Source organism: Colletotrichum fructicola (genome assembly GCF_000319635.2).
Source record: "Colletotrichum fructicola Nara gc5 chromosome Unknown KSG_Nara_v1_contig08, whole genome shotgun sequence".
Classification (NCBI taxonomy): Eukaryota; Fungi; Ascomycota; class Sordariomycetes; order Glomerellales; family Glomerellaceae; genus Colletotrichum; species Colletotrichum fructicola.
In genome coordinates this window covers 3580201-3597548 of record NW_027094058.1, presented here as the reverse complement: position 1 = coordinate 3597548, position 17348 = coordinate 3580201, and the positions used below count along the sequence as shown (strand labels likewise).

Here is a 17348-nt window from a genome sequence, read left to right as displayed (position 1 = left end):
AAACATCATCCAGGTAGACGACTGTAACATCCGCCTGATGAAAGATCTCATGTATCACCAGCAGAATGTTGCCCTAGAGGCCGTCTGACCACTGGGGTACACTGAAGTAGTCGTGCCATATCTCGACAGAACCTTCCCCAGACTCTTCAATGCCACGGTACATGCGGACAGGCTCCTCTGTCACCATTCTCTTTGCCTCTGGATCCTGGGATGAATGGAGGTGTTGCTGTTGAGTTTCAGAGACGGTAGGATCCCATACGTGGGAAATCGCCAGGAGGCGCACGTTTGCCTCTTTAAGACAATCTAAATGTCTATCAAACAAGATCACCTTCCATCCCGTGTGGGTGATGATAGTCTTGCTTGAAGCCGTGGCCTGATTTTGATCCATGATTGACAAGGTAACTTTGAATGTCCGTACGAGAGCTTTCTTTCCGAAACCGCGTTGGCATACTAAGCATCGCAAGGTATCCGGATCCGGCTTGTACCACCAGGTCTCCAAATCGGGAAAATCCATGACGGTGTCGTTGTTGTTTAGTTTAAAATGTACTTGCCGAGTCTGTTAAGACGAGGATCTTAATTGAAAACGGGTGTCCAACTGAGACGCACGAGATCAGCAGATTGCGCGCAGATATAAGCAGGCTATGCTCGGCATTTCTCCAAGCCCATTGCCAACTTATTCCCGTTACTGCAGAAGAATTTCTCATGCATCGACAGGGTATGTCGGAGTAAACAGAGGCTGTTGTGGATATTCACTCATGGACGACCCAATTCACACTGCATGCATATGCTGTTCCAACAGTGCAACCACAGAAACCTGATGTTGGTCGTTGACCGAGTCCTTAGAATAGTAAGGCTTCATGTACTTGAGGACACCCTTCTCAGAAACTATGCAGGCTTGTGCAACAACTCAAGCAGCATTTGCCGCGGCATGATTGAGGCACGAAAGAAGTGTCCGCCTTGGGAGACCAATTCTTACGTGGAAAATCCAGTGTAACTCATATTGCTTCTTGGGCCCCTGCGCCGAAGGACTTATAGTTCTGATCTCCGGAGTTTGGCAGGTGTTTAAATAGTTGATTAGTATGACCGTTGCAAAAGGGGCAACATGCTCTTGATGTCGAATCATCAGTCATCAGTCACGCGATATAGGTTCTCATGCAGACAGTTTCTATCGATGAATTGTTTTAATCAAAACGGACAATTTACAAAGAAACCTAGCATCCACGATCTATGTCATCGTCTCCAATTGTTCTTAATTAGTTTGAGTCGTCTTGGGAGTCAAATCCATTATCGTAATCATCCCCGTCATCGTTGCCGTCAGACTGTTCACTCAACTCGCCACCATTTTCATCCTGATAGTCGGTCTGCACATCACTCTGTTCATCCCCAGGTCCATCTGAATCTTGATAGGCCTCTGGCGCGTATCCTTGATGTTGAAAGTACTGATACTGTGGCTCATAGCCGTCATCTGGCTGGCGATCATCGACCGAGCCCTCCCAATCGGACGCGTTCTCATTGTCACTCTCAGACTGATCTTGGTCCGATTGCTGATATGTATTGTCCTCAACGGGCCAATCACCATACTCGTCAACATTGTCCAAGACCTCTTGGTGTACGTATGGTTGTTCAAATTCGCTCGGTTGCTGAGAAAGGTGCTCGTCGTTGTAGTATGTCGGCGAAGATCGCTCCGAAGTCATGGATCGGTCGTCGAAATGCTGAGAATCGTTCCTGTAAAAGTCTCCGTGGTGGTCCATGTCGGTGTAGTGGGTGCTGTCGGCATTTTGATCCCAATTGCTATTCAACGATTGTTGCTGTTGTGCAAACCAGCCTGTAGTTTCCTGATCTGATGGCGAAGACGAACTCACACTTTTAGTACTGCTCGTCTCTTGAGCAGCATCATTTTCATCGTCATAGAGAGTGCCATGTTGTCCATATGGATCGTTCCAAACCTGGTTGCCATGCGGCTCATGTTCGTCATCGCCCTGATCGGAAGTCCTTGATGATGCAGACGATGTAGACGAGCTACGAGCCAAGGAAGCAGCTCCATAACCGATAGCCGCCCCCGCAGCCAAGCCCAAGGCAGCTGCTGTCAATCTGTTGGTTCTGCTGTCGGGGTTCGGTGATTGCTGGCGTCCATGTGCAAAAGGCTGATGCTCATCGGGTCTTTGCTGAGAGCCATAAGGACCTATGTACGAGCTTTGTTCTGCGTAGGGCGCCGGAGTCTGCCTTGTAGGAACCTGAGATGCTTGGGGCCCTCCAGCTGCTGGCGCATTGTTACGATTGCTCCAATTTGCCCAAATTGCATCTTGATCTTCACTGGGAGAGGAATAGTGACCCTGTACTGTTGAAAGATTTCCCTGTGGCTGCCACGCTTGGATATCTGAGGTCTGAGGCTTTGCTGATGGGGCAGAAGACATCAGCTCAGCTTGGAAATCCCAGGCTGAATTTGGCTTGCCCATGCCTGTAGTCTGTGCTCCTCCCCACGGCTCTGTCTTCGAATGATGTGATGCCCCTGTCTGTGGTGCCCATGGATCGTACAAAGACTCAGGAGCTTGCGCAGTAGTCGGAGAAAGGTAGCTATGATTGTTTCCCTGTCTAGTTTCCACTGGCCCCGATGGAGATACGACTTGGTTGGAGTACGGCCCCGGTTGAGCGGCTGACATGTGCCCTGAATGTTGGGTCTGCCCTTTGCGATCCATTTCAGCATTAGGAACACCGTAAGAGTCGGCATCAAATCCTGTTTTCTTCGGAGGCCATCCTCCGGGAGTGGTGGGAAGAGGCACTGAGGGCCGTTGTTCAGATGCCGCATAAGCTGGGGCGCCTAGGGGCAATCCCTGACTTGACGGGGGCTTCGTCCCAACAGAAGCTGAAAATGAACTACCTCCAGACGCATCGCTAATCGCATCTGCCCTCCAGCCTGGCTGTAGCTGGTTGTCGCTGTCCAGATCTGGGTACGAAGTCCCAGAATTCAGGCTGGGATAATTGGAAGACCGACGATTGCCGTTGCCGAGTGAAAAAGCTGGTGGCCCCGATGGCGCGGGATTCCAATGCTGGTCGCCGTAGGGAGCATTTCCATCTGAAGGAAACAACGACATTTGTCCATCCTGCTCGTGCCCTTGCTGTGACACAGGTTGCTGCATGTATCCCGGTAGTGAGTCCTGCGTCGAGTAGGGGAAGGCTGAGCCCTGTCCCCCAGCCGTGGCAGCCCCAGACGCAGATTGTATACCATTGTGTGAGAGCATTGCGCTCTCTGCGGCATCAGACTGGAAGCCTTGACCGAAGCCTTCATATGCAGTCTCCTGGGAGATGAATGGAGCGGGGATATATGTGCCTGATGGCAAAGTGCCTATGCCGATCTCTGACTGAACCCCATGACCAGGGATCTGGACCTGGGCTTGCTGACCAGGTAAATTTGATGTTTGACCACCAATCTGAGATGCTGGAGATGATGAATAAGACGCAGCATCAGGCTGTTGACCAGGCTCTCCATTGTTGTTGGAGGGACTTTCCGACTCTAATTGCCCCGTAGGATGTTGCCCGGTTGAACTCACTGGTGAAGATGGTACTGAAGAATCAACACCAACGGCCTCAGGGGGTTCGCCAAGTCCATCGGTCTCGTACCCAGATGTGTCTTCGTTTGTGGTGTTATGGTCAGATTCGGAATCATCAGAGTCTGCACCGATAATATGAATGGTGGTATTAGTCGTTGAGTTTGTCACGGAGCTGTTGTTGGTGATGTGGCTGCTGCTTCCTCCGTGCTTGCCAGGGGTCGATGACAAATCATTGGATTTGCTCCCTTTGCGTGGAGGCTTTTGAGGCTTTGGGCCTCCCAATCTAGAGGTCTTCATCTCCTTCCCTTGAACTCTGGACCCTTTGCGCTCACTCGACCCTGTCCCACCAGACTCCCTCTTCGGGGCTGCTTTAGTTGGTTTAATGCCGCTGACTTTATTGTTTGGGGGTTTCGGCCCTGTTTGACTCTGGCCCGTAGCTCGCTTGTCGTCGGCGGATGCTTTAGGCCTGCCTGTATCAATAACGGATCTCGAGCGATCCTTTTGTGCCGCCGGAGTGTTCTTGAGGGCAGGAGTTGCCGAGTCAGGATGGCGCGCAACAGACTTGGGAGTTTGGCCCTCCCGCACGTGCTGAGCTGTCATGGTGGGAGGCGTCGCCTGAGATCCTTTCTGGGTGGCTTGAGTCTGCTTGAGATGGGTTGTTGGCCTCTTCCCTGCCATCTCCTTCGAAGCGCTCTGAGTTGTTGATATGATCTTATTGGTTCTGTCTGGATGTCGCGGCGGGATCCCACTCATGACCTTGTTTGAAGTCTCTTGCGTCATGCTTGGCTGCGTAGGTCGCGTTTCGGCATTAGGTCCAAAAAGTCGAAAAATCTCCGTGACTTGGGCACTATCCAAGCCTCTGGTAACTGATCCAGTCTTTGTACCACTACCTGGTTCAAGGACCGTTGGAAGTGACGACGAGTGCCCAGGCATTGGCGCTGGTAACTGCGGTTGTACTGTTGTCGCCAGACCAGAATCCAATTCATCAAAGTCGATTGGATCGTGACGATACCAGCTACTGGTGCGGTACGTGGTTGAGCCTGAAGGTTTGGTCTTGCTGCTTGGTGCAGAGCCATGCAATCTTGAGTGAAGGGCACTGACCTGCCCATTGTTGCCCTGGGCCTTCGTCACATTAGACATGTGCTCTCCTTTTCCAGCACTAGGCTTTATCGCCTGCCTAGGCGGTGGCTTGAAGGAGCCTTCGATTGGTCCCAAGTCTGGGTCTCCTATAGGATGTTGACTACCGGTTGACATGGTTGGGTTGAAGCTCGGAGCCGCCACTAGTGTTGGCTTGATATCTCCAGTTGGTATGGGCATAGGGGAAGGGACAGTTCGGTTCGACACAGAGCTAGATGGACGACTGCTTTGAGGGCGCGGCAATCCTGCTGAAACATGCCTCATATCCTGCAGGCTTCCATGGCCAGGACGATTGCTGCTACCCAAAGCATGAGGGTTCTGCTTTATTTTGGTTGCCGTGTCAAACCATGGCTGTGATACCGCGCGCATTCCATTCGCCGATGTTGATCGCAATCTCGAATCAGCAGAAGTGGCCATGTTCGTCATCAGCATAGTCTGACTGATTGCAACTGCAGTTGAAGAATAAGTCGCTGTAGAAGCTGCGACACCGGCTCGCCTTTGCATGTTAGGAACAGAGGATGCGTGGGATAGATCTGGACGTGCGGAAGTGCTTGGCACCGCCTTCCGTGTGATTGAAGAGGCTGCAGTTGCAGTGATATTTGGGCCGGTCCTAATGGATGTGGGTATGGCGGTCGGAATAAACTGCTGATGATCTTGCTTCGTGATTGACATATCAGACGGAGGCTGCGGTATCGAAGAGCGAGTCATGTTGGGGAGGGGGGCATGGTCTTGGGCGATATTCCGCTGTGCGAAGATCTGGGTAGCCCCAGAGGATCGGCTCATGACGAAAGATTGTCCGCTTCTCCTCACAATTCGGGAGTCCTCTTGAGCTGATAGTTCGGCATATGGAGTCCAACCGTTCGTGAGGTGAAGTGCGTCGATGTAGAAGGGCTTCCTCTGAGATTGCATCCACCGCCACGCATCAGGGGCCTCGGCGATCTGGGGAATAGGGAGTTCCTTTGGTTGAGTAATGAGACTGTCAGGAACAGACTGTGGCCTAAGAGTTGTTTGGTCAAAGCGCTCGGTTCCAGATTGATACAGCCGTGGATACATCTGCGATGACATGGGTGTCTCTAGCCAGCGGCCCTCAACGGCCCGGCCGTCGCTGCTTGGGATCATCGTCCAGTAAGTATACCCATTTGGAACTACTTGATCGAGGCAGTTTGGGCAGAACTTGGCTGTTTCCAGGTAGCTGATGTACCCCTTGGGATTGGAAGCATGGAAGAAGCCGAGTCGACTTGGATACTCCCGGTGAACGGTGAGAGTTCCAACCGTATATTTTGGAAAGTGAGGGCATGCTAGACCCCGACCTCCACGGAGGCAGTTGAAGACATGCTCAGCTGAGCCTACCGTGACGTCCAGCTGCGATTGCCGGTCATGTGAGCTGTTGGCATTGCCATCAGGGCTAGGTCTGGGAAAGCCAGGCCTCAGAGTAGGAGGGTGAAGTGGTTGTGTCTGACTTGCGGGACCCGTGTAGGCAGAAAAGGACGAGTTTGATGGATGAGAATTCATTTTTGCGAGTATGTTCTGCTGAGCAAGGAGTTGATGGATATTTGGTATCGTTATAAGGGATTGCAGAAGATTCGTTATAAGAGAATAGATCGTTCGCAAGAGAAAAGATAGGCTCACGCTGGAAAGAATTGTCCTCCAGGGTCAAGACCAGTGTAAGCGTCTCAAAATTGGTATAGCTTTCGGTGTGAAATGAATAGGAAGTAATGTTTTGTCAGAACCAATCTCGCCCATCCCATCCCCGATGAAAAGTAGCCCATATGTATAAAAGAGGCCGCGAAGTTGAGATGCCGTCGGCGGAAATCTTTTCTCTCGGGCGCCGACCACTCGGACGCCCGCTTGAGACATAGCCGTGCAAGACCCAGGCTGTACAGCATATTTCTTAGCTTCAAATGAGGCTCATCAGTGTCAGAATACTCTTCATTTGACCGCGATAAACATGAATCGGATTAGAGGTGTCCAGCGCGTCTGCAGCGCGTACTGAAATTAGAAACCCGCGAAGCTATCCCATCCAACCCGTCTCGACGCGGTTCAGGTTGGCGGCTTAGACAACCTTCAGGGCTGCAGGTGTCATGTGGGCGTCGAAATATTGTCTTGGCGGTGTGCTGGATCAGGCTACATGGCCGAAGCGACTGCGTGAGATACTTCAGGACGAAGTACCCCTCACACCATAGAGTGAGGATGACATATCTAGCCCCCACATGAACCTGTACCATGCAGTAGTAAGCAGAGAGTGGTGGGCTGCGATGGGCTGAGCTTACATGCTTCAGTTCGCTATGTCAAGAAAGAAGATCAGGCTGTGAAAGACTTGAGAATGAGGCTTGGTTCGGGGTCTCGCGGCATCCCCAGTCAATCAGACTGTGAGTTTGAACTTTTCGAAATTTTCGATGAGAATAATAATTCTTCAGCTCCTCTGGTGTGCTCTGGTGGTCTTAGAAACTTACATCGCATAAAACTTATTTACCAAGATTTATTCCTTCACCACACTACCTGCTAAGCAACAAACATTGCAACTACCTATCATCACTCACTTTATCCATGGCAATCTCAACCATGACACAGCCAGGGCCCTCTGGAACGGCGATAGCTCCAATGAGACGGACATTGTCCCTTAGCCCTTCAGTCGTCGGCGCTTTTTCCAGCCTAATTCATCAACCTCAAGACCCTACAGAAGAGGACTATGACAAAGTGGAGCATTTCATGATTTATCAACGCGAAGAAGACGGAAACCGACGATCGGGCGACTTCGGCTACAAAGAAGCAAATCCAATACTGTCCAAACTGGCCCAGGGCCTCATTCCAGATGCAACACCAGGGCTGGCTCAGGCGCTTCTAGATTGTGGAGCCGACGTGTCCATAGCCAAACCAAAGAGCACGAACCTTTTCAAAGTGTTTTCCGGAAAGGACCAGATCGAGGAACGAAGTGATGTCCTCTCGCTAGCTACCAAGAACTGCTCAAGCGACATCCTCATCGTCCTTGCTCAGGATGCGGATGAACAAGCAATTAACGAAGCGTTGCCCGTCGCTCTCCGTATCGCCGACCCTGTCAAGACCAGTATCCTGCTCGCGAAAGGTGCTGATGCCAGTCCCCATTGCGAACTCTTTCTCAAATGCGTCGACTCGGCACCAATTGATATGGTACTTCTTCTCCTACGAGATCTCAAAGGGGCCTGTCGCCAATGCAAGAATAAAGGCCTCGTGCGCGCTGCGAAGGCAGGGAGTGTAAGGAAGGCAACTCTTCTTATGGAAAAAGGAGCGGACATCTCCTTCCAAGGAGGAGCAGCTCTGCTCGAAGCGATTCGGAAGGGGAAAGAGGACGTTGCTTATGCAATCATTTCTCGCACCCAAACCAAACAGCATTCCACCCTTCTGAAAGAGGCAGCAAAGTGTGCTCGCGATCATGGCCAACACCGAATACAACAAGCATGCATCGACGCTGCTGCAAGTGACTCCGAAGCACCGAGCAACGCGACCCCGACGCAAACTTTAGTTGTTGTCAACGGGACCACTGTTGACTCAGCCTCCGCAACAAGCATCGAAAGTATCTTGATGTCGGCTGTCAACTCCGGTCGCCTCGATACAATACAGAAGCTTCTCTCTGATGACACATCGAGAAAGTTGTCCCCGAAGACTTTGGCTTCAGTCCTCAGTCAGGCCACTGATTTACCTGACGTGAAGATGGCTCATCGTCTGATTGAGATGCTTCTTTCAACGGATATCAGAGGAGACGCCGTTTCTGACGCTCTCTGTCGCATGTTGAGTAGGTCAATACCGCCTGCCAATGAAGAGGATCGACTCCAAACCATCCAGCTGCTCCTCAAGAAAGGTCGCGCAGATGTCAATGCCCAAAAGGGCAGCGCTGTGCTGCAGTCACTCAGCCCGAATCGAGCCAACATACTCCGCTTACTCCTACAGCATGACCCTTCGTTGGATACCGTCGTCTTGTCAATCGACGCAACAATGAAGATGGATGCGGCAGCCACACGACTTTCAACCTTAAGGCTGCTTGTCGAAGGCGCCAATATTGCGAAGAGCAAGTACCTACAAGGCGCTGCTGTAGCTGCGGCTTCAAGAAATCTCGCCCTGGATGTCCTGAAGTATCTGTCCGAATTCATCACTTCTCCCACGATCTTTAGCGGTGGGCTTAGCGCTCTCACAAAGGACGGAGATACATGGGCGTCTCCAAAGGGCCTTTGCATCATTCAGTTCCTCCTGGACCATGGTGCATCGGGCCCCAAGGTCGATGGCGCTATGGCACAAGCTGCCTGCCTCTACAATCGCGACGCTGTCCAACTCTTGGCAACGGCAACGGACCCCGCATCCCTCGAGCAAGTGCTGAGCTTCGTTATTGCAGCCTCTTCAGATTGGCAGCTGCCTGCGAATCTCTGGCTCATCCACTCATTGCTCCAGTGGGGTTGCGAAGGCACCAGTGTGAACCAAGCCTTGATCAATGCTGTCAGCGCACATGTTGAAGGCCATGATCGGGAGCATCTTATTGAAACACTGCTTCGAGTCGGCCGGGGTGCTGATGTGAACGACCAAGGCGGCAAAGCTTTGCAAATTGCGGCGAGACAAGGCAACATAACCCTTTTGAAGAAGCTGAGCTTGAACAACGCCGGACGACTGGCCTTGACCAACGCATTTCAAACGCTCATAACATCCAATATGGATCAGGAAACCGCATTGGGTATTCTTGACGTCTTGATTGCGGCCTGCCAACGGAGTCGAACAAGATTTGACGTCGAGGCTTTGCTCCCTGACGGCCGCTTCCCCTTACAGGCATGCATAGCGGCTCACTCAAAGGCTGAGGGGCTCGCGAGGCGTCTCATACAGCTGGGTTGTAAGGCGAACGTTTCAATAGGTATGAAGTTGGATGGTGGTGAGGAATGGGTACCCCTTCTTGTATGGGCACTCTTCCAGAACGACAAACTTGATATTGCGCCATCAATGCTAGTGGTTCTAGTTGAAGCACATCGTAAGTCATGTCTGGCCGTAACTTGATGGTGAGTAAAAGCTTACAAATTCAAGGAGATGTCGTCAATTTTCGATCTAAGTCGGGCGTTACGCCATTGATAGTTGCGGCCCAGCTCGGTCTCGCAGAACTCGTTGTCAAGCTACTTGAAGCTGGGGCCAAGCCAGGTGATCGCGACAATACTGGTCGTACCGCACTCTTCTTCGCATCCGGCAGAGGCAACATGACTGCAGTTCAAGCTCTTCTCAAAGCGAAGGCTGCACCCAATGACGGCAGTCTTCATGAGGCAGCAAGAAACATGAACAGCGAGGTCATCGAAGTCCTCATTAAGGCAAAGCATGAACCGAACTTCCCCAGCAGCCTTCATGAAGGACGCACGGCGCTTCAAGAACTTTGCTATCGCAGCAACTGCAGCAATATCTCACCCGAGCTAGAAGATACCATCCGCACTCTTGAAAAGGCTAAGGCAGATCCGTTCGACCCCCATAACAGCATGAATGCTCTGTTCCTGGCGCTCAATAACACACGGCCATACCACATCACCAAAGCCTTGCTCGATATCCAGCTGTGGCGATACATCAACCACGACAACAATCTTTTCACTCATGTGGACACTAAACATTCGATCAAATACGCCTATTCAGCCACCATGTACTTCAAGCACAAGCTCTACCGGGGCGATCCTAGCCATATCCCACACCTAATGCGTCTTCTCTCGGAGAAGTCCTGCCAAGACCGTTTCTTTGCCCAGTTTGAGCCACATCAGCTCGAGGCACTTCAACCAGGCGGGGCCGTCGGCATGCCGAAGGCCGTTCTGGATGAGGATACTCGTCGGAGAGTGGACCAAGAGCGGAGACGCATTCGTGATCGAGATCATGCGGATAAACTGCGACGTGAACAAGAAGAGGCGGTGCATAGGGCAGAAATCGAGGGCCGGCAGCACCAGCTGAGACTCAAGCGACAGCAGCAGACTAGTATGCTTCAGGCGGCTGCGGCCGCGCAGCAAGCTGAAGCACGCAATTCACGACGACAAAATCAGCAGCATGCATGATGCAAGTCAGGATAACTCAACATCTGGCGGTTACGATCGGCAGACACGGGGCCAACGATAATGAATAACATGCATGGAAATTGATTGAACATATGGCACAAATTGCATTACATTTAGGGCTATAGAGATTAGGAAGAAATTGAATTTACACCTCTCTCAAAGCTGAAAAGTGCAATTATACAAGAATAATTGAGACTTCCTGTGCTACAGGGACTGCTCTTCCCATAACCACATCTGTATGGATCCTGCCTTGCTATCGTTTTTGTCGTCCCTGTCGTCCCTGTCGTCCCTGTCGTCTCTTCGTTGCTTTTATCGTTATCTGTTCCTATTATTGTCGTCTCTGCTATCTTGGTCGTCACGGAACGTTCCAATCATCTCCTCTATAATTCTTATCGTCGCTTCTAACAAACTTGTTATTGTTACTCCTAGAATCCTTCATCATGGTATTTCGCATTTAATGGAGGACATGGGATTCAAACTTCGCAGCAATAGGATGTTACGCGGCCTTGCAGACTTCCATAGAATTTACTCAGCAGGTTTTTCCAGAGAAGGCAAAGATAATATCAATATATGAGTAACGTGGTTCATCAGCCAGCCGGCCGGACCAGTCAGCCGGACGTTTTTTCCCACGTACACAACAACATCTAGTATTTCTCAACCACAACGCATTAAATCAACTATTAGTTGTCGCTATCAGAATCTCCTGAGGGTTCGACATCTTTGGAACAGGTTCGCGCGTTATGCCCAGTCTCACCACACATACCACAGCGTCTCCGAGCTGGCTGGGCTCTCTTTGATGGACCCCCCTCGTCGTCCTCTTGAGGTGCTGGACGTTTCCCTTTTTGTTTCCCTTCAAGCAAAACCTGAGATTCCTCTATACTAAGTGCCCCTCCAAGCTGAACCCGCGTTCTTTTAGCACTCCGGCGCTTAGCAAGTGCTACATTCGCATCCTCAAGGGTACGAAGCCGATCAGTCAAAATAGTGATTGAGTGCGCCATTGCCTGCGCACCCTTTGACAATTGCTCAACTGCAGCAATAATTGGTGTCGGTGAGCTTCCTTGATGAGCAGAGATGCGACTTTTGATAAAGTTGGACTGCAAGACGGTTTGTTGTGGGTTAGAGGGCGTTTGCGACTGCCAAGGTGGTGGTGTTGAAGGGTTGGCTATAAGAGGTGTAGGCGTCCGTAAATGCACATCAAGCTTTTTGATGACATGGTCTGGGTCCCATGGTCAAATTCCAGCGCCTTGGAAAGCAGACCTGATGTTTTCCTCATTAAAAACCTTGTTGTGGGCCTGGTGGAAGGCAATAAAGAACTCAGACTTGGTGATGTGATTTATGGAGGCTCTGATGAATAGGTTGATTTCATCACCGTATGCGCGTTTTAAAGGCGAATAAAGGGCAATATCTAATGGCTGTAGTAGATGCGATGAATGTGCAGGCATACTGACGGTTATAATATTGTTCTGCTTGCAGTAATCGTCGAATTCGGCCGACAAATGGCTCTCGTGGCCGTCGATAATAAGCATCCGGTAGACGCCCTTCGTTCGGTTCTTAGTGTGTTTGTCGAAGTGTTTAATCCAGTCAAGACCCGTCTGATTGTCCGACCATCCATTAGCAGTGGGTTTGATCACCCAGTTGCCCGGACAACCTGATTCCGTTGTCCAACTGGCAAGGTGATATACGCCCTTGACGATCACGAACGGAGGGATGCACCACCCGCCCGAATTGATACATTCAATGACTGTAGCCCATTCACGATTGCCAGGCTGGATAGACTTTGCTTTGCCGCGTCGATCGGCGCGTGTAACCACCATTGACGCGGTGATCATGCCCATCATGAAGCCAGTTTCGTCAAAATTGTATAGGTCCCCCTCTTGGATGCCATACTTGGCCATCATGTTGCGTAATAGCGCAAACCACTTTGATATAACCTCAGGATCTTCTTGAAGAGCCCTTCGATAATCGTATGGACGATTAAACTTGGTTTTCAGAGCAGGCTGTGAGTCCACAAACCGCCTGGCCCATCGCTTGCCAACAGGCTTGCCATTACGGGCTCGCAGCAGGAGATTGGCCATATCTTCCACACCGGCGAGGCGCAAAGGAAATCCTCTGGAATCCTGCTCAATAACGTATTGGAGAAGTGTTTTCTCCTCGATCGCATCGAGTTTATGTCTTTGAGGTTGGGTAGTTTCGCGTCGAGGTCGGTTGTTCATTCTGTCGCGTAAGGAGCTTTCGGGGACACCGTAGTTCTTTGCTGCACGCCGTACACTTAGCTTTTGACCTGCAGCACGTGTCAATTGGATCGCCTCGATGGCAAGAAGGATTTTGTCTTCTTGTGAGTAAATTGGCATTGTGGTTGTAGAGTAATTACGCGTTGAGTGTTTAAGTGGTTAATGACTGAGCGTGTCTGGGAAAAAGTGCGCGGCTGACTGATATGCGCGGCTGACTGATGAACCACGTTAAGACAAAAATAAATTATTCTATTTGGCAACGATAGCGACAGAACGCGGACATACGCGATTTCAGAAGGAAACGATCATACAACTCATAGAACAAAGCATTTCAACATAAATCAGCCAGTGCCATCATGCTACAACAGGCTGGGACTGGTGAAGCTCGTTAAGCAGCTGCCGAGTAGCAGCTGTCTCACGGTGTGAACTTCCCAACGCCTTTTCCTGCTCCCTCTGCACAGATAACAGCATTTTGATGGCTTCGTCCCTTTTCCCAATCTTCGCAAGGTGCGTCGCAAAGCTGCATCGTACCGTAAGAGTGTCCCGGTGGTTGCTGCCAAGCACACGCTCATTGGCTTTGAGAATTCTCTCAAGTTCCTGGCCGCCAACTTCGCTTTGACCACGTTCTTGAAGTAGGCGAGCAAACTCATGTCGCGTCTTCAGAGTCTGTTGACTGTCTTGTCCCAGGTCTTTGGCCTGACTTGGAAGAAAGTGCATGAATGTCTCCTCAGCTTCAGCGAAGCGCCCGTCGGAGACGTACATGCTTGCAAGGTCGGTATAGATCCGGTAGTACAACTTCGTAGCCTGTATATTCCGAGTCCTGGGGTCATCACCAGAAAGGATGGTCTGGAGTGCCTGGCGAAATGTGGTAGCGGCATCATCTACCATTCCCTCTGAGCCTTGTGCGATGGCCAAGTTGTATTGCAAGCTTGCCAACTTGAGGTATTCCTCGGGTTCAGCGGAGTAGCCGTCGATCACACGTCTGTAGATACTTGTTGCATCCTCAGAGCCGTTCGGTGGCCGACCGTGAGACAGGATTTGAGCAGCGGCGATACTGTCCTTCCTGAGTGTTTCACGCTTCTTCTCCCATTCTGGATCCATCAACCTCCGCTGCAGACGCTGCCACGACGGCCACCCACTGCTATCTTCAGAGATAGAACGCTGATGAGAGTTAGGAAGGCCTGAGCGCTGGTTGAATGAGCCTTCAAGGGTGCTTCGACGAAGTTGATCCCAACCGTAGCTCGTGGACAGCCGCCTAGGATCATCAGGAAGATACCCAATATCCGGGCTCAAGCTGCTCTGGCGTTGTTTTCGGTAGCTTTCCACCTTCTCGCGTAAGATATCTTGTCCTCTCTTGGCATCTGGACGGCCGGCCTTCAACTTTAAAGCGGCTAAGGCAACTGGAAGGAGAACACTTCGCTCGTCATCAATGAACTTTGTATTCACGGACTGCATCAATGCAGCCTCTGCATCCATCCGATGCTTCTCGGTGATTGTAGACTCAAGGCATTGGCGAAAGAATGCTGGTACTCGATAGAAGCTTCGTCCATCAGAATGCTCCACCAAGCCCAGTTTGGTGAGCTCTTCGAGTAAAGTCTTCCTCTCGTTATTAGAGAAGAAGATACTGGGTATCATTTGGAGATCCAGTAGTCCGATTATGTGGAACCAATATGCCAGCTCACTGTTTTTGGCCTTTAGAGAATTCCAGAGCAGGCTCCAAGCCGGCTTTGGGCTTTCTCCATCCTCGCTCCCCTTGCAATGCTTGCGCAAGAGGTCGAGTAGCTGAGAAGAAAAGGCTGTCTGCGTGACAATGCCACAGAGTCTCACAAGCTCGAGTGCACCGGCGGAATCACCAACAATGCTGATGATCTCTCCGATACGCTTTCCGTTAGTAGAGCTACTGGCGACCCTTCCAAGAAGAAGGCGTGAGGCGTCGTCCCGTGTCAGATCACCGACTGATAGAACGTTCTTGTCTTTCGAATTCATTTGTCGAAGGGCCAAAGTTCTTTGCGTAGTGGTTATCAGCAGCCTGTGGTTGTCCGAAGGCTTGGGCAGGAAGGACAGAAGTGGCTTTGGCTCTTGCCCAGGATTTGAGTTGGTGAAATGCAGGGATTCGTCATCATTGAGACCATCCAGAACCATCAACCACTGTTCTTCGTGCTTCAAGTGTTCCTTGACTGCAGAAAGATACCCGTCATGGCTGAGTCCCAAAGGTGACACACGGAGCTTAGCCCCAATCCTCTTGAATGACGCCTCAAATTCGTCTGGGCTGGCGGCGTTGACCCAGAAGACTTGGCAGTTGTTGCCAACCTGATGCAAGTATAGGTCGGCATACTCCACTGCAACATGAGTTTTCCTGGACAGGCCATAGTGTCAATTGAATGATTTCGAGCATTCTGTGGTCGACGGTCAACTTACCCGCTTCCTGAATCTCCGCACAAGGCAGCCATGCCTCTCTTGGATAGTCTTTCTTCCAGTCGTGCCAAAATGTTCTGACGTGGGGCAAAATTCTGACGCTTTCCGATGAGGCCCGGCAATACAGCAATTCGACCATCCGAAGGCGGCGGCGAGACACTCCCTGATGCTTCACTTCACGGTTAGACAGAAGTCTCGGTTTCAATAGAGAATGTGTCGTACCATTGATTGCATCTTGTGAATGCATTATGGCTTCTTTGACCATTCTCAGGAGTTGGTAGGCAACATTGCGATAGTGATTGTCGAACTTGTCTTCAAACTTGTTGATGTAGAAATGGTCCACAGCGAGTCCCTGTCTCTCATGCCCACTCAGCGTTGCCGACGACTCGCCAACCAGAAACTCCTACAACGGCGGCATCAGTAAAATTGCTTCAAGATAAGAAGGGAGTAATTCTTTCTCGATTCCTCACCTTTGGTAGTTGCGCTCCAACAATGGCACCCAAATTGGTCGGCCGGAGCTCAAAGAAACAGAAGATCTTTGGTGGCGGCTTAGACGTGCTAACCTTCCTTGTGAATTCAGCGCGGGTGCTCTCGAGGATATCGTTATCCCGCATAATGGACTGCAACACGTTGTCTTGTATTTCCATCTTGCTAGCAGCAATAGCCGCATAAATTTCGCCTTGTCTGGACATGGAGGAGCCTTCGTTGACACCAGAGTGGGGCGTTCCGAGAAACACCATTCCTCTCATTGACTGCCAAACTCCCGGGAAGTCTCCAGGTTGCATGCACGACTTATTGTAAGCCTGGAAAGCTGTCAGTAAGTTGCTACAGTCAGTTCGCAGAACGACTCGGTCATTACGTACGCTCTGCACGATGAGTCCGCCAAAACAATGGGCAATCAAGACCATTGGACGTTGGGTACATGCCTAACGTGCCTGACATCAGTTATCCGCACAATGATTGTCATCCAAGTTGCGAACATCAGGCATACCTCTCTAGTCTGATTTAACTGGTACAAGAAGTCCTCGGCAAGGTTGTACAGAGACTGCCTCGTAGAGTCTTTTCCGAACCATCTTGAGTCGTATCCGAAGCTCATAATTCTTGCTTTGTGGCCTTTCAATGATTCTGGGAGCATTGATGGGTCAGAAAGCCAATTGGTGTTGGTTTTCTTATGGGTCCAGGTCGTATTAGGGTCGGCCATGATACCATGGACAGCCACGATGCTGTTGGCATGTGAGTTAGTGACCATCATCAAAAGCTTAGGTCTTCATTCATAGTTCGGGAGACAAGACTCACTCAACCTCAATCTCGTCTACATCTTGATTCTCATACAGAACCTTGAGTCCAAGGTCCTGTCGCTTGATTTCAGGTATCCTGATGAGACTTTCAATTCCACTTGACGCCTTTGGTTGTGTTTGTCGGGGTTGGTCGCTCGAAGGCTTCTCCATGTTGGCTTGAAGTCTTCGAAAACACAAGATCTCAATCGCAATCCTAGACACTCGTAGTGATTCGTAAACGGTACAGATGAAGGAAAATAATAGAACATGAATTATTCGAGTGATTAAAACGCAGACTTCTTGCGATCAGCCCCTTGGTTTGCCTGCATGTTATTAAGAGTATCATGGCTTCGACATTATTGAGCACATTTCCTTTCACGATCAGGCTCTTGAAGCGGCGGCTTACACTTCCACAAATTTGGGGCTGGAGCAACACATCGCCCACGGCTGACTGTCTTGGCGCTTGCTGAAGCTTGATCGGTGCACTCCTGTTGCCTCATGAGAAAACAAAAGGTACATCGAGCTCGAGTACCCCAAAGTTGTGAGAGCCCCCCACACCGCACATATGCATTTTCATGCAATACCACCTCGTGCGCCTCTCTCATGCACTCTCACACCCACACATGTCAAACTTGCATTTTCCCGCAGAGGTCAGGTCGTCACTAAGCACTTCCCTCCTCACTGGTCAGCCTTCTCCAGACCCTCATG

The 17348-nt window shown here is 50.7% G+C and overlaps 4 protein-coding genes across 4 annotated transcripts; 1 reads left to right on the top strand and 3 right to left on the bottom strand.

Annotated features, from left to right (window-relative positions):
• Positions 1-1253: 1253 nt before the first annotated feature.
• On the bottom strand, positions 1254-4802 carry CGGC5_v014082 (uncharacterized protein; the record flags this gene model as incomplete). The annotated part of the gene is made up of 1 exon (XM_032024883.2): positions 1254-4802. The coding sequence occupies one exon, from the start codon at positions 4800-4802 to the stop codon at positions 1254-1256; it is 3549 nt and encodes a 1182-aa protein (XP_031878479.2).
• A 2445-nt stretch (positions 4803-7247) lies between these two features.
• Positions 7248-10717, top strand: Psmd10 (26S proteasome non-ATPase regulatory subunit 10; the record flags this gene model as incomplete). The annotated part of the gene is made up of 2 exons (XM_032024882.1): positions 7248-9669; positions 9723-10717. The coding sequence occupies 2 exons, from the start codon at positions 7248-7250 to the stop codon at positions 10715-10717; spliced, it is 3417 nt and encodes a 1138-aa protein (XP_031878478.1).
• Positions 10718-11946: 1229 nt separating this feature from the next.
• On the bottom strand, positions 11947-13068 carry POGZ-1 (Pogo transposable element with ZNF domain; the record flags this gene model as incomplete). Its single annotated transcript, XM_032024881.1, has 1 exon — positions 11947-13068. The coding sequence occupies one exon, from the start codon at positions 13066-13068 to the stop codon at positions 11947-11949; it is 1122 nt and encodes a 373-aa protein (XP_031878483.1).
• A 234-nt stretch (positions 13069-13302) lies between these two features.
• On the bottom strand, positions 13303-16811 carry CGGC5_v014079 (uncharacterized protein; the record flags this gene model as incomplete). The annotated part of the gene is made up of 6 exons (XM_066153033.1): positions 13303-15304; positions 15367-15532; positions 15586-15766; positions 15834-16166; positions 16355-16586; positions 16660-16811. 6 exons carry the CDS (start codon positions 16809-16811, stop codon positions 13303-13305), a joined length of 3066 nt encoding a protein of 1021 aa, XP_066007629.1.
• Between the last annotated feature and the right edge of the window lie 537 nt (positions 16812-17348).